This window comes from Nannobrachium achirus (assembly GCF_963921795.1).
Source record: "Nannobrachium achirus genome assembly, chromosome: 3".
Lineage (NCBI taxonomy): Eukaryota > Metazoa > Chordata > Actinopteri > Myctophiformes > Myctophidae > Nannobrachium > Nannobrachium achirus.
In genome coordinates this window covers 15,996,455-16,012,151 of record NC_137812.1, presented here as the reverse complement: position 1 = coordinate 16,012,151, position 15,697 = coordinate 15,996,455, and the positions used below count along the sequence as shown (strand labels likewise).

General features: G+C 46.6%; 1 protein-coding gene across 2 annotated transcripts in view; it reads left to right on the top strand.

The window, feature by feature from the left end:
• The window catches only part of mad1l1 (mitotic arrest deficient 1 like 1), a 187,982-nt gene that overhangs the window by 66,186 nt on the left and 106,099 nt on the right, over positions 1-15,697 (top strand). For both annotated transcript variants that reach the window (XM_080722022.1, XM_080722023.1), the window contains exons 12-15: positions 3,481-3,621; positions 5,283-5,339; positions 8,394-8,485; positions 9,267-9,357. In XM_080722022.1, coding sequence (XP_080578148.1) covers positions 3,481-3,621; positions 5,283-5,339; positions 8,394-8,485; positions 9,267-9,357 — 381 coding nt within the window. The remainder of the gene's footprint in view (positions 1-3,480; positions 3,622-5,282; positions 5,340-8,393; positions 8,486-9,266; positions 9,358-15,697) is intronic.

Genomic DNA, 15,697 nt, shown 5'->3' with positions numbered 1-15,697 from the left:
ATCTTGACTTTTAAGTCAAGCAATGCAAGAGAGCGGCTAAAACCCAACAAACAGAACGAGCGAATGTACTGCTATCTAACTATGGCTACCCATTATTTCCCAGCTTGGAGAGCGACTGACACCCCAACAGAACCGAACAAGCAAATGCGCCGCTATTTACCTTCTAGAGTCTGGCTCCACAATGCTTCCGGGATAGCCGTCGCTGGTGAGAGGAATGGAGTTCCCGCCGCTGGTGCTGGAACTGCTGTTCCCGGGTTCCTTCGAAGCTATAGAGATGACATGTTAATAGAAAAAACGCAGCGGCTGCGGCATGACGCTGCAAAGACATACATGCCGCCGCTCCAGCCTGAATCTGAAAAACATGATGTTAGCAGGCATGTAGCAGCCGCAGCACGAAGCTATGAAGAAAACACACTGTTAGCGGAACATGTTGCAGCTTAGCCTGCAGCTGCCATGATAACATGATGCTGTAGTAGCGGGCCTGCCGCAGCTCCGGCATGGATCTGTAGTGACATAATAATGTTAGCAACAGACCTGTAGCACTTTAGCCTGAAGCTGCCATGATAACATGATGCTGTAGTAGCGGGCCTGCCACAGCTCCGGCATGGATCTGTAGTGACATAATAATGTTAGCAACAGACCTGTAGCACTTTAGCCTGAAGCTGCCATAATAACATGATGCTGCCACAGCTCCGGCATGGATCTGTAGTGATAAAGTAATGTTAGCAACAGACATGTAGCACTTTAGCCTGAAGCTGAAAAGAAAGCATGGCGTTAGCAGCCTTTATCCTGGAGCTGCAATGGTGAACATGATAGCAACAGTCCTGTGGCCGCTTTACCGTGATGGTAAAGATAAACACTCGTCATTTTCACTAGCAGTAGCCTTAGCTGTAATTATTAGCTTGAGTGCCGCAGCTACGGAAACACCACAAGGACATGCAGTGCGATACGCGGTGATCCCAAACTATAACCCTAGATTGAAACAAATACGGCCGCTCGATAGTGGACAATATCCAATGACTTCACCTTTAACACTGTTACACTTGAAGCCGCCCTGATGTTAGCAACAGACGCGTGGCAGTTCCGACCTGAGCTGCAAACATAAACAGATGTTAGCGTTTTTACCAAGAGTAGCATCGGCAGTAATTATCGGCTGCTATGCCCGCAGGCAGCCGCAGCTTGGGTAAAGCTAGCATTAACTGAAACCGGGCAAAATCCTCATGAACAAAACATTGGTTATAGAGCCTGTCAAACCCTAAAACTGAGAGGAAAGCCTGACGCGCTGCAGCTTGTTACATGCTGCTTAGCGAATGATTAGCAGGATGGGAGGTGGGGGTGGGCTACAAGAAGCCTTTAGAGTAGAGGATCTATGACGCAACGGGGACAACGGGGATGCTTTTAGCTGTAGCTACCCGCAACTCCCTTGAAAACAACTGCCACTCATAAGCGGATGCTATGACGGCCAGACTACAATGCGTGACTGAATGGGCTACATAAAACCACACGCACACACCCCACACAACCCGAGGAGAGGCAGACGTAATGCATTACGCCCACAATAGACTGAATAGAAAAAACAAGCTACAACGAAGCCTGAATAAATGAACTTCCACTGGCCCGACGTGACCACGATTCTTACTACTAACACAACCTAGCTTTTATAGTAGGCATGAGTGAAGCATAGCCATTGATCGTACATGCGCATCCTTACCTTATTAAACTGCGCGTGCACATAAAATAATGTAATAACGAAAAGACTCTTAAAGGACCAAGTGACACGTGCCAAGGAGGTTGAATGCTAGAGCTACGTTACCCGTTGTGCTCAGTATGCGCAGAACATGCGCAACCCTTCGCTTCGTGACGTTACCCTCTGCTAGCCTGTATGCTAGGTAGATGCTGACTACGGACACACGCAACTCCCATGGAGTAGACAGATTGAGAGTCATTACAGTTCGATAGCCAACGTCTTTAGCTACATGCGTCCTGCGTTGTAAGCTAGCCGACTATCAACAAACAGCTCATGGCTGGAATGAACCATAGCTCATACAGTAGCAGAACGGACAGCATCATCGATAACAAAATATGTGGAACAAATGAGGGCAGCTAGACGTTAGGTAGATGCTGTTTACGGACACACGCAACCTACATAAAATAATCCTCCTGAATTAGGTCATTTACTGTTCATAGGGGCAACGATTTCACACGGGCCATTACTTGTACTTTGGATGTGAATAGCACGCCGTTTTACCAGCTAATAACTACTAGTAAGGAAGTTATAGCTAGCCGGCCACCAACAGCAAAAGCTAGCCCCTGGCTGACTGTCTGAATGGAGAAAACGCTTACTCAACAACTAGCAGATAAGGCCACACGGCCACTGATACCAGCACAGTACCTGAGTTTACCTTAGCGAACGGTAGCAGAGCAATGGCCCACAAAGGCACAATAAAATTAGCTTAGCAACAGCAACTGCCGCATTGGATCAGCAGCACTGCACTGCAGAAATCAGCTGGGAATCAGCAACATCCGCTGAGACCACAAACTTGTTGAAACAGTACTAGAACCTTTCTACAGTCTATGACTAGAACACAGCAGTGTCCACCCGAATCCACGATCCCAGTGTTTTTCCATACAACCTTGCCTTGATCCCAGCATAGACAGCAGCGAAAAACACGATCCAAGCAGAAGTCAGCAGCACAAACAACCAGTAACCCCTTCGAGACATCCATGCGTAGCAGCAGCAGCAGTGCTATGCAACAAGACTGAGTCCCACCATCTGACTTCCCTATGAACTATGGGTAAGGGGGGGGGGCAGGACCTAGTGACCCACCCCCCTCCGCGCGCGCGCTCCCTTGGGACCGCCCCCTGAACTAGCTTTGATCCTTACGAATCGTCGCACTATTAATAATAACTACTCCCACCGCTCTGCTGCCACTCACGACTGTTATTCCGCGGCCGTCAGAAAAGTCCGCGAATGGCCGAGAAATCCGCGGGTGGTCGCGAGTTCCGCGATAAATTCCGTGATCGCGGAATCGTGGAAGAACAGGAAAACTAATTATATCCACGAGTTTCCTACGCCCCATAGTGCATTGCGCAAACGTCTGCACCGAAGTTCCGCCGCCGATTTACAAGCTCACAACGGGTTGCATCTGCGACGCGACGTGAGCTTGTATGTCTGCTGTTAAACCCGGAAGTTTGGTCCTGATAGTCTCCAGTAAACTCCCGCGGAAACTTGTGGATATATTTTTTAAAAATGTTGCCAAAAAGCAACGCTGGGCCTTGCAGGGTTAAGCATGATTTATACTTAGTTGCGTGGTCTGTGGCGTGGCACCGAAAACATAACATCACATCACAACGCTTTGTGTGCTTGTAGATCGGTATTTCTTTCCAGCTTTAAAACATTGCAAAATGTATAACAAATGTGTATTTCCTCACAAGTAATAGAAACGTGTGCGTGCGTGCGTGTGTGTGTGTCTGTGTCAGGAGCGTGATGGCATGCGGTCCATCCTGGAGTCCTATGACAGTGAGCTGGCCCCCAATGAGTACTCACCACAGCTCAACAAGAGGCTGCGCGAGGCTGAGGAGACCCTGCACAAGACCCAGAGCAACCACGCCGAGATGGAGGTACACACACACACACACACACACACACACACACACACACACACACACGTTTATAGCAGGGGTCTTCAACGTTTTCAGGCCAAGGACCCCTTAGTTGAGAGAGAGATGAAGCAGGGACCCCCACAACCTTATCATAGATTCCTTATAGTTTCATTGTTTGACAGCACAATCATCAGTGTATTTTGGATTCATGTTAATGTGGATTTTCAGATATTTAACCTCTTGAATCGTCAATACTTAATAAACTTGAGTCTGCTCTTTTCCCCTCCAAAGCTCTTTGCCGAAAAATAGCCGCTGCGATGCATTGTGAGCTTGTATATCTGCTATTTTTGGCTAAAGTTCTCAGAATTTGGACTCTAGGGTTCAAGTGGTTAATAATGCTGCAGGCACAGAGATATAAAAGTCCCAAACGCTGAGGTAAACGTGTTGTTGTGGCGCAGGGAGCTCGCTGCTTGTTGGCGCTGTGTTCCCCACTACTGTCCCTTGAATTGGAAGTTTATTTTGCGACAGTTGTGTGCACAGTGTGCCGTGTACTGTGCAAGCCTTGTCCGTCCAACACATACATTACCAAGTAAATCCTGCCTGGCTTATGCTTCGTCGCCACAGTGTGTTCCGTGCCAAACGTGGCTGATCTACAAGCTCACAACGCCTCGCATCCGCAACGTGTTGTGAATTTGCTATTTTCCAGACGCAGAAACTTGCAGGATGAGTGTGCAGCCAGCGAGTCACTGCAGTCAGACATATATTATTTATATTATTTAATAATTTACGTACTATTTAAACACTTTCACAAGCCACCGGGTGGCTTAATATTCATAATAATCGTAACAAGCAGGCAAGCTGCATGCACTGCACATTAGAACTTTGCTAGTCACTGTTAATCAGTGGCTTCTTCAAAGAAAAAAGAAGGGGGGGGGGGGAAAAGCGGTGGGATATGTAAGGGCCGGGCCTCGGCACGGGTCAGACTTTAATGATGAATTTTAATGATTAATTTTCTGACGTCGATTCGGGCCGGACAAAAAAACTGTGGGACACGGGTTCGGCACGGACTGAAAAAATGGGCCCGATCCCAGCTCTAGCCCATACTACATCGTCACACAAAAGCATCAAACGTACCTCACGCCGCATTTCAGCTTATAGATCTTTTGCTGGTATTGAATTTGAATCCCGCAAAGTAACAGTTTTGGACAGGTTTCTACCTGACACAGACAGTATCAGATAGTGTCTTTGAATTGAGCTATAGGGTGGCAGCCATTTGTTTGTGCCACAGTTAGAACACACATTCATTATTAAATGGCTTTTCTATTTGCGGCACTGCGCGAATAACTGGTGGCCATTTTGTGGCGTCACAGGTAGAAAACACATTCATTTTGAATGGGTTGCACTGCATAATGGCCTCTGTTGCTATGCTCAATTCAAAGGGGCTTTACTCTCACAGGGAAACCTATATTAACATTGCCACAGCAAGTGGCAAAAGGAAACAAAGTATGGAAATGTAAATGTACACTTAAAATATACGGTTATGCCTACTCGAATAATACATTTAAAAAGCCTAAACGGCTGTATTAACATTTTGCAATCAACTATACTAGGTAGAAAACTATAATAAAATCTCTCTCTGTCTCACTGGTTCTGTCTCTTGTCTCTCTCTCTTTCCACAGGCCCAGTTAGTCAAGGCACAGGAGGAGGCAGGATCCCTCAAACTGCAACTCCAAACAGTTAGTAAAACGCACGCACGCACGCACACACACATGCGCACACACACACACACACACACACACACACACACACACACACACACACACAGTCTCACCGCTGTGTGTCGGGCGTTTACGTGCTACACCTGAAGCTCTGCACATTTATTGCTAATCAGGAACTTTACTCTCGATCTCTGAGACACACACACACAGACTCGTTCTCGTCTGGCCCCCAGCTCGCCCCCTCTCTCTCTCCCAGCAGCACAGCACAGCGCGCGCCTCTGTGTGTGTGTGTGTGTGTGTGCGCGTGTGCGCGCGCGCCGGTCGTTCCCTTGTTGCCGGGGAGACGTCAACCCCGGGCCGCGCCGATGAGAATTGACGCATGAAATCCAACCTGTCTGGACAGAGCCGTATAATTACCTCTCCTGTCTTAAGAGCAAGTCGCAACGAGGATGAGCAGACACTATGAAATCGTTTGTTTGCCGAGGCAGAGACCTCTTATCTCCATATTCTAAACTTGTGTTGTTTTTAAAAACTCGTTTACTGCCACCGTTAAACTTCCACTTTGGCAGTTTGCTAGTGCCACGCTCTTTTGTTTTTCTCACTGTTTAAAGTGCTCCATCGTGCGTGAATCATTGAGAGCTGTCAGATTTACGGGTATTATTTTATGGTTAGAGCAGGGGCCTTCAACAGGGGGTCCGGGACCCCTAGGGGGGTCCTCAGAGTTACTACAGGGGGGGCCGCCAAATCTTTGTGTGGTAGGATAACTATTTTAGATTAACAACTTGAACCCTCGCATCCCTATTCTGAGGAGAACTTTGGCCTAAAATAGCTGATCTACCAGCTCTCAACGCCTCGCAGCGCGAGGCGTTGAGAGCTTGCAGATCGTCTATTTTCGGAAAATAGGTTGGGTGTGGAGGTAAAAAAAAAAAAGAGCAGACCAAGTACTGAGTGATAGGTCAAGTTTACAAAGTATCGTCAATTTAAGTGATTAAATGTCTGAAACAAACATTAACTCGAATCCAACATGGTGTCAAACAAGTCTATGAATCTACCTATGAAATCGATGAAATTCTGCAACACACAACAGTTTTATACAACATGTAGAGGGGGTCCCCCTCCTTCATTTGTCTCTCAGCTAAGGGGTCCTTGGCCTGAACCGGTTGAAGACCCCTGGATTAGAGCATTCGAAGTGCGATGAAAGACAATTAGAAGACAAACGAGGAGAACGAGAGAGTGAGAGAGAGAGGGCAAAGAGAAAGGACAGCCAGTGAAGGAAACAGAAGAGGTCAGGCAAGCAGCACATTAGAACAGGGTGGATACATTAGAGGAGAACAGAACAGTACAGGACAGGACAGGACATCACAGCAGGGCTGCTGGGATAGATTGATGAGGGACATGAAGGCATTGATCTGTTTGTCTGTCTGTCTGTCCATCTGATGAGGAGGAGGAAGAAGATCAGGGCTGAAATGTGAGCGGATGTGGATTTTTCTTTTTCTCTCCCTGCAATGTGAGAAGCTCATGGATGATCAACACACAGTGCATACACTGTACTGTCTGCCAGACACAACACAGCACTGTGACAGACCAGAGTAGCTTTGATGTCTGGTTGTTGTCGCTGTGCCTGCCTGGCGTCGCTTGTGTCCGATCTCTATCTCACTGGTTCTCAAACCTTTTCGTGTTGAGTTCTCCGCGGACAATGTCATCACTGTCGGGCAGAAACCTCGTACCTCCAAGTTTCAAATTTGTCTGTTTTTGTATGTTTTTCGTAAAGTGAATCCCTGCTTCATCATACAAGGTTGTCGCTCACCAAAACTAGTGAAACTAGCCGATCTACAAGCACACAACGCCTCACACTGTGAGGCGTTGTGGGCTTGTAGATCAGCTATTTAAATTGTTTTAAAATGATACAAAACGATGACGGTTTTGGACATACACTGTTTTCCACCTCAACAACGATATGTTTTCCCCCCAGCAGACACACTGCTCTTTCTCTTTGTCTCTCTCCCTCTCTCTCTGCCTCTCTGTCTGTGGGTCTCTATCTCTCTCTCTGCCTCTCTGTCTCTGGGTCTCTCTAGCTCTCTCTCTGTCTCTCTAATTGTCTCTCTCCATCTCCCTGTCTGTCTGTCTCCATCTGTCCCTCTCCCTGTCCCGCTGGAAACGTGACAAAATAAAGCGGTCACGAAAATGTTTTAGTTGGCTGGTGCCATATCGCTGGTTTCATTTCATTTCATTCACGACTAAACGTTTGCCTCGTTTCCAAGATGAATAGCATAGCTTTTACCGCTGCATAATATTTGTGTTCTGTGTGGATGCACTCATGTGTTCTGTGTGGATGCACTCATGACACAAACGGTGGTTTATAATCAATGTGAATTAATCACACAAAATAATCACACGCTCCCGGGGAGCGTGTTTAAGTCCTGCTTAACACATTGAGTTCCAGCGATTAAACAATTATTTAAATGCCTGTGCTTTTTTTATTCTTTTATTTTCTTTTTGAGCGGTGTGGAACAGCGCTCCCAATGGATATCTTTGTGTGTCTCCCTGTCCCGTCCAGCATAAATAGCTGCAATGACTATGGTTGACCAGAAGAGGGCACTGTTGTGCAGACTGACACACGCACACGCACACACACACACACACACACACACACACACACACACACACACACACACACACACACACACACACACACACACACACACACACACACACACACACACACAGGGTGTAGCTGCTCAGATTCACCGCTCCACTTCGAACCGAGGTTTGATTTTTTCCTTTTTCCCAAGGCTCCATGAACGAACACACCGCCGATCCAAATCTAATCCAATTACTTCCGCTCCCACGTTACGATCGCATTTTATTTCTCCCAGAACAGAAAAAAAAATTACAACCGCGGCCATCCGTGCTTTTGTAACGGCCGGTAGAGAAGAGCTTGTTTTAAACATGAACATGATTTGGAGTTAGATTACGAGATAAATCATTTTTTGTGTGAATTTCATAAACTGTATGCTAAACCGGACTTCCTGATTGAGTTATCTCCCGTCTCTCTCTCTCTCTCTCTCTCAGGTAGAGGTGGAGCTGGAGTGTGTAAAGAAGCAGCAGTCCTCTGTTGCTGACGGCGCCTCTGCAGAGTCCAGAGAGGAGGTCAACTCACTCAGGTAGAGGGCACGCACGCACGCACGCACGCACGCACGCACGCACGCACGCACATGCACACGCACACGCACACGCACACACACGCACACGCTGTCAGATAGCAGATAGATTGATGCCCACAGCCGAGGCGGTTCTGTTAGCTCCACGCCGTCCTGACATCCTATCCACTGGATCTGTTGTCAGCCTGCGCCGTCAACACAGAGGCCACTCATCATTTAACATGATGGCTGACTGTGTGTGTGTGTGTGTGTGTGTGTGTGTGTGTGTGTGTGTGTGTGTTTGTGTGTACTTGTCAGTGGTGGAAAAAAAGTACTCACATATTTTACTAAAAGACATGGTGCCCGTCGGGTACCACCGACCCGTTTGGGAACGATGCAAATTAGGGAATCCATGTCCAACCCCTTTATGCAATACCCATTAGTATACCCACTGTCAGAGTACCCGGTATAACAGTCTCAGTCTCGATTAATTGAGTACAAAAACAAGCCCTAGGCTTTCTTGGGATTAAAATCCTCTTGGCAGAGAAGCAGAACTTGTATTGAACTGTATTTTCCTGTACTTTATTTTTATTGTTTGCAAACTGCTAATAAAGTACTCAATCAATCAATCACTCACTGCACGTCGCCACGCGTTGTGAGCTTGTAAATCTGCTTTGTGACAAATTGTCTGCATTTTGCAAATACTGTCCTGAATATCGATTGTACTCACGAGTATAGTAACACAAACATGGGTGTGTGTGCGTGTGTGTGTGTGTGTGTTTGTGCGCACGTGCGACCCGTCCAGGCTGAAGATAGAGGAGTTGGAGGCGGAGCGGCAGCGCTTGGAGGAACAGAACAACATCCTGGAGATGCGTCTGGAGAGAAACAACCTGCAGGTGCGTCTTTTTCTTTTCTCACTCTTTTTTTCTTTTCTCGCCGGCCCCGCCCGCTCCTTCTGTCTGTCCCGACTGCTCTCTCTCTCTCTCTCTCTCTCTCCCGTGATGGATTGACTCGCCCTGGGCACAAAGGAACCAATTTAATAACCCGAGAGGCACCCCGACCCGACCCCCGGCGGCAGATTGATTCAGACCGCCCGTCCGTCAGACAAATCTGACAGCTTGTCAAGCACAATTGGACCCAGGTGTGACTGGAGCGGGGAGTCTGGTGGGGAAAGTTCTGGAACCCCTGGCTTATTAACTAACCGTCCTCCTCCCCTCCCATTGGCTGAGGGGATTAGATGCCATGGATTAAAGTTCTCTCACTGATTTCAGTCATTTTGTAGAAGATTAAAGAGTATTGTAATGAGTCAAACTATATACTGTACTGCTGTACATAACCACGCAAAGTGCTTCCCATAGAAAACAATGAATTTTCTGATCTGTAGAGTCCATTTACTCGAAAAAAGACTTTTGATGCCAAGGATGGCATGTTTACTCGCGGAAATAGCACAAGCATGAAGGCATCCATCTTAGATCTTTGTTTACGCTCTGGACCGGAACTAGTAACAGGTGAATCTTGAACATCGTCAAGTGGGAATTGTGAGCTCGATCTACTTCCGGCCTTCAAAATAAGAGTGGCCGCGAATGGAGAAAATTAGACGGCGCTTTGGACAATTAACCCTTTCATGTCCGAGGCACTAAATGAGTTAACTGTCTGGTTGGGTTGTCTGTCTGTGACAATGGTGTCACTCGCTCGGTAACATCGCGATCCTTAATTTAACTCCGCGAGGGTACAGATGAAACCAAATGGACCCGATCCATGTATCGTATTTGTATGGTATTTAGTATGTACCATGTATTTGTACTACCCTCTCGCTCTCTGAGTAATTAAACACCCACAATGGCTCGCTCTCCTCATATTGAACATAATGGTATTATGTTTTTTTGCTACACCAGTGGGTCTCAAAGTTCACAGGCTCCTCTGGGGTTCCAAATGACCCCTTAAAAAGGTTTGACATGCCTGTGTGTTCGGGAGGTTGCACTTTGACCCAGTTCCGATGTTCCGATATACTTCCAGTCTTTAGCGTTCCTTTTACCCCGAGATTGGGGGATGAGGCAGAGTTCCGGGTCAACATGACCACTTCCTGGTAAAACCGGAAGTGAACAGGCTAGAGTTCTCAACGGGCCTCAAAATGAAGGCCTGGCCCTAACTGGGCTGGCCCGAGGCCAGAATTAGAGAACTCTAGAACAGAGCCACTTCCGGTGTGCACCATTGAGCTCCACACCCCTCAGAGAGTGTGGGTGAAGTCTGAAGGCAATCCGACAACCCGGAAGTACGATTGAAGAATCCGAAGTGTTCATTTTGAATGAAAATGGAAATCCGTGGGAGCAAGTTTTGGAGCCTGTATAGCTCCTAAAGTTATGGAGTTATGGTGGTTTTAACCCCAGCCAATATCAATGTGGGGGCTCTTGCTGGCATGAGACAGTTTGAGAACTAACTGACTTAGAAACTTTTTTTTAAACAAATCTTCTCCTCCCGGGGGTCGATGGCACAACATATTTTCAGACGTGGTGTCCAATTTGATCAGCTTGAGAACCAATGCCTCACACTGCAACATCCACACCAGCCATTTAATCCTGCCCGCTTTCATCTGGCAAAACTTGCTCAGCCAACTCTCTCAATTATACCTGATCCTCTTTCTCTCTTCTTAAATTGGCTGTGTTGCTGCATGCGCGTACCGTATGTGTTCGTGCGTGCGTGCGTTTTCGCCTGAATGTGTCTGGCGGTGCGCGTTTCAATCTCTAGTCGGCTCTCGCCGGCAACTCCCCCGTGCCCCCCCTGAACTCTCCCCGCTGTGCCCAAACCGCGCCCACCAAGGAGCAACTTTAATGAAGCGCGTGCGTGCAGGGTTCTGGTTCCATTTAACATGGGTGGTGTAAAGGAATCCGTGGGTTTTCAAGCGTGAACGGCACTCTTTAGGCAATTGGCAATTTAGAGAGTGTGCGTGTGTGTGTGCGTGCGCGCAACGCGCCGCGGCGGGTCTCAAGGTTGAGCAGTGAGTGGATCAGGGCAGTTCTTAACCCATTTAGGCCTAGAATTATTTAACCAGTGAAAAATAGCAGATATACAAGCTCACAGCGCGGCACCGAGTGCCGCGTTGCGAGCTTGTAGATCTGCTATTTTTGAAAAAGTTGTGAAAATGTGTGCAAATCTTTGAATATAAGTATTTTCAAAGCGAATGTTTGTAACTAAAATTTTGCTTCTGGGTGGTCCCTGGAACTAAATACGTTGAATGGGGGTCCGTGGCCAAATACATATCATTTTGGGGGTCCTTCACATGAAAAGGTTTGAGAACCACTGACATAGTAGTCTCTCAAGAACAGACTAACTGAGCCCCATTTAAGTGAAAAGGACCTTTTCTTTGACGATGGCTGGCCAGATTGCTGACATAGAAACAAAGGTTTTTCAAAAAAAATCTTAGAAGTATTTAAAAGAACACTTATAGAATCGGGTCAAAATTCAAATTTTCACGATTTTTCTAAAATAGCAGATCTACAAGCTCACAGCGCGGCACTCGGTGCCGCGCTGTGAGCTTGTATATCTGCTATTTCAATAGTTAAAGCATAAAATAATGATACACAAAATGTGTACCTGTTCTAAATGGTTTAAAGAGTATATTTTGGAGTCCTCCACGGTCCAGCGCACACGGACAGACCCTCCTACAGCTCGCAGATTCGAGCCCAGGGGGAGACGGAGTGGACGAGGCCCAGGCGGTTTCACTGGAGCTCATGAAACCATTTACGGCTGATATATTTGATATCAGAGACGTCTTTTTTTGTCTTCTTTTTTTCTTTGATTGTTCTCGAATGATCGCTTATCTTGTCGTTTCACCCTCCGCCGTCGCCAGTCCCGCCGTCAGGCTTTGTGTAGCGCTTTGCAATCATACTGTAGAGTGTGTAGCTAGTGAGGTGCGGACACGTGCACGCACGCACACGAGCACGTACCGTACATACATTCACAAAACGGCAAAAAAAAAAAAACCTTGCCAGAGTTGAAGATAAATAAATGCATTAACCTTAATCTGTGTGCTTTAACAAGCAAGTAAAGCAACAAAGAACACAATGACAGCAAAGCGGTATTGTTTTGAGAGCAGGCCGCTTAGCGTCCTCATACCTGCTGAATGAGAGGCCATGTTGTATTGCCTCAGGTATCGCTTTTGAACCAGAGCTTTTTTCCCCCCCTTTTTTTTAATGAATTGAACGTACCTGCTGTTTGACCGACTGGAAACCTGGCAGATTAAACAACTGAAAACACAACTGAAAGTGTTTTTTTTTTTTGGGGGGGGGGGGGCAAATAGATGGGGAGTGACACACAGCAAAGACCGTTGGAATCGAACCGGCAACACGCCTTCAGGCTACATTGAGCCGGGCCGCTGCACCAACTGTCCGGGCCTGAAAAAACACATAAAAGATTGTCCAAGGTGTTCTACAGAATTCTGTGGTTCAGATATACTGTAAATGAAGCAATGTATCGACGGGGTGAAACAACCTTTTGAACCTGTTTTTCTTTTAGCCTGCCACCACATTTAACACTAAGACACATTTCTGATTGGGAATGCACCTCCATGTTTAATATCTGTGCAGTCTTTCAATATCTGACTATCTGCTTTCCTTTCTTTCTATAATCTCCATTCTTCTCCCATTTCCCTGAAAACTATGAATGATGGGAGCTTGTACGAAAACTGATATCGGCCAATTTTCTACACCTGTAATCCGGTGATGTGATAACGAAGTTGAAGTTAAAGTTGAAGTTGGAGTTGATAGGCGAGATGATCAGAGGAGCAGGGTTTCCAATACCATCACAACAAGGACTAAAGAATGGATAGATTATCTCAGTGAAGGTGCAGCCAGTGAAAGAGTAGAGATGAGCTCCGTTCTCCACATCATAAAAGGAGACCAGACCCTCCTCATAATCCACAAACACTCCCACTTTCTGGAGCTTCTCTCTTACAGGAAGGACAACATCAGGGTTAGCAAAAGCCCCGTACTTATTTCCATTAAACAAACATATAGTCCAGTAACCGTTGTTGGGGTTCAGTGTGGTAAGCCCCTTCCTGTTGATGGACTCTCTGGCCACTCCTAAAACCCAGTCAGTCTTATCTTTAACCTGAACCTCATAGTAAAACCTTCCTGAGGAGAAGCCTTGTTTACCTAAGACATTGTAGTAACGTGAGAAACGCTCTGGGTTATCTGGGAGATTCTTCTTAATGCCTCCATAACTCACTTGTTTTCCATCCTCAGACAGGATGAGGTAGGGACTTGCTGTATCAGGATCCAGAGATACATCCACCTCATGTTGCTGGATGCTTCTCAGCGGCCTCTCCTTCTCTTGAAGAAAGGCACTCGTCCTTGGATGATCCACAGCTGTCCACACAGAACCTGCATCTGAAGACTGATAGACAATGACCTTTGTCCAGTCCTTGGTGGGTGGAGGGGTGCTGCTGATGGACCTGAGGTTCTGGAGGAGGTGGAGGTGGTCTCTGGTGTGCAAGACATGCTTCAGCTCAGAGCTTCTCTTCTGCAACTCAGCGATTTCCTGTTGCAGCTCTTTATTGACGTCTTCAGCCTGTTTCTCAGTTGTTTTATGCTTTTCAATGCGGCCCATCAGAGCAGGGAGGACCTTCGTGAATGTGTCCGCTATCTCTGTGTCTGCGTTCGTCTTGCTGAGTTCTACAGAGCGTTTAACTTCACAGATCTTCTCTTGTCTCTCCCAGATCATCCGCTGAACCTCTGCCACTGCCTTTCCCAGCTCGGCCTTCTTTCCTTCGCATTCCTCTTCCAGGGATACAATTTGATGTGACTCGTGGTCCGACTCGGCACAAAGCTGACAAACGCACGTGCCATCAGTCTTGCAGAACAGCTCCAGAGGTCTGCCATGTTCCCGACACGTACGCAGGTCCTCCGGGGTCTTTACGGGGTCGATCAGCCTGTGTTGTTTTAACCCCGTGACCCTCTGATGGGGCTCCAGGTGAGCGTCACAGAAGGAGGCCAGACACACCAGGCAGGACTTCAGGGCTTTGAGTTTGTTTTCCACACAGATGTCACAGGAGACCTCATCTGCTTTAGCAGGTTGCTGCTGAGAGATCCCGAAGTCACCCGCCATGTCTGACATCAAAGCACTGACAAAGAGTTCTGCTCTCGAGTAAAGTCACCTTTATGTGTAAAATGTACCCCTTCCCAGACCACGTCACAATGACATCACACAGGCGTGCAGCGGCGTGTCAGTGTTTGAGGACCGCATAGTCCACATATACATACTGTGTTTGCATATTATGTACCTTTTTTCCCATCAGTACATCCTCACAGAACACACATATTGTGTGGCCTAAAAAAAATGTATACCCATAGCAAAACACAAAATTAACACATCTTTGCTTCTGGGGGTCCCTGTCAGAAATTATTCAGTTGAGGGGTCCGTGGCAAAATACATATGAATTTGGGGGTTCTTGAAAACTCTTGCTCTATTGATCACTCTCTCCTTTCATCTGTGTGCAAGTCCTGCCTGTGTCTGTATTTTGCTCTCACGTCAGGCCGAGTTCACATCCCGTCAAAATGCTAATAAACACCTTCAATTTGGGGAAATGGAAAAACTAAATCTGCTCCGTTAGTCTCTGCTTATGCTTAATGCCTGTGTGTAATTAATTGCACGTCGATTTGGCCAACTCATTTAGGAGACGAACAGATTGCAGACAGTTTTCTCCATTATAGTAGGATAATTGTTGGATTTTACCTAAATGCTAAAAGTTATTTTGGCTGTGTTTCAAAGTGTTCATCACAGAATAAATTCCTGTTAACTGTGTTTAAATGCATAGATAGACCGGTCACAATTATTGCATAATCACCTAATGACAATTATTTGAGATAATCACAATTATTTTGGCATGATCATCATAATTTTCATGATCATTTCCATGTTAAAAATGTTCATACAAATAGTGGAAATAGCAGGCTTTTTAACTCTCTCGTTGCAATCAATTAAATCTCTTTGAAGGTCCCTGATGCCATGGTCTCCATAGACCTCCATGTAATTCATAGTGCACGGATCATGCACGCCCATGCCTAGATCATGCACCACGTGTGTGCACGCTGTTCACAGCTTTCAAACAAAAAAATCCGCTTGGAAATCCGTTCAGGCATTCATGAGATAGCAGCATTTTGTTTCTTCAAATGTAAACACACATGGCTGCCATGTTTGAAAGATGGGGTTGGTATGTTTTTTTTCTCCTTAAAAAACTGC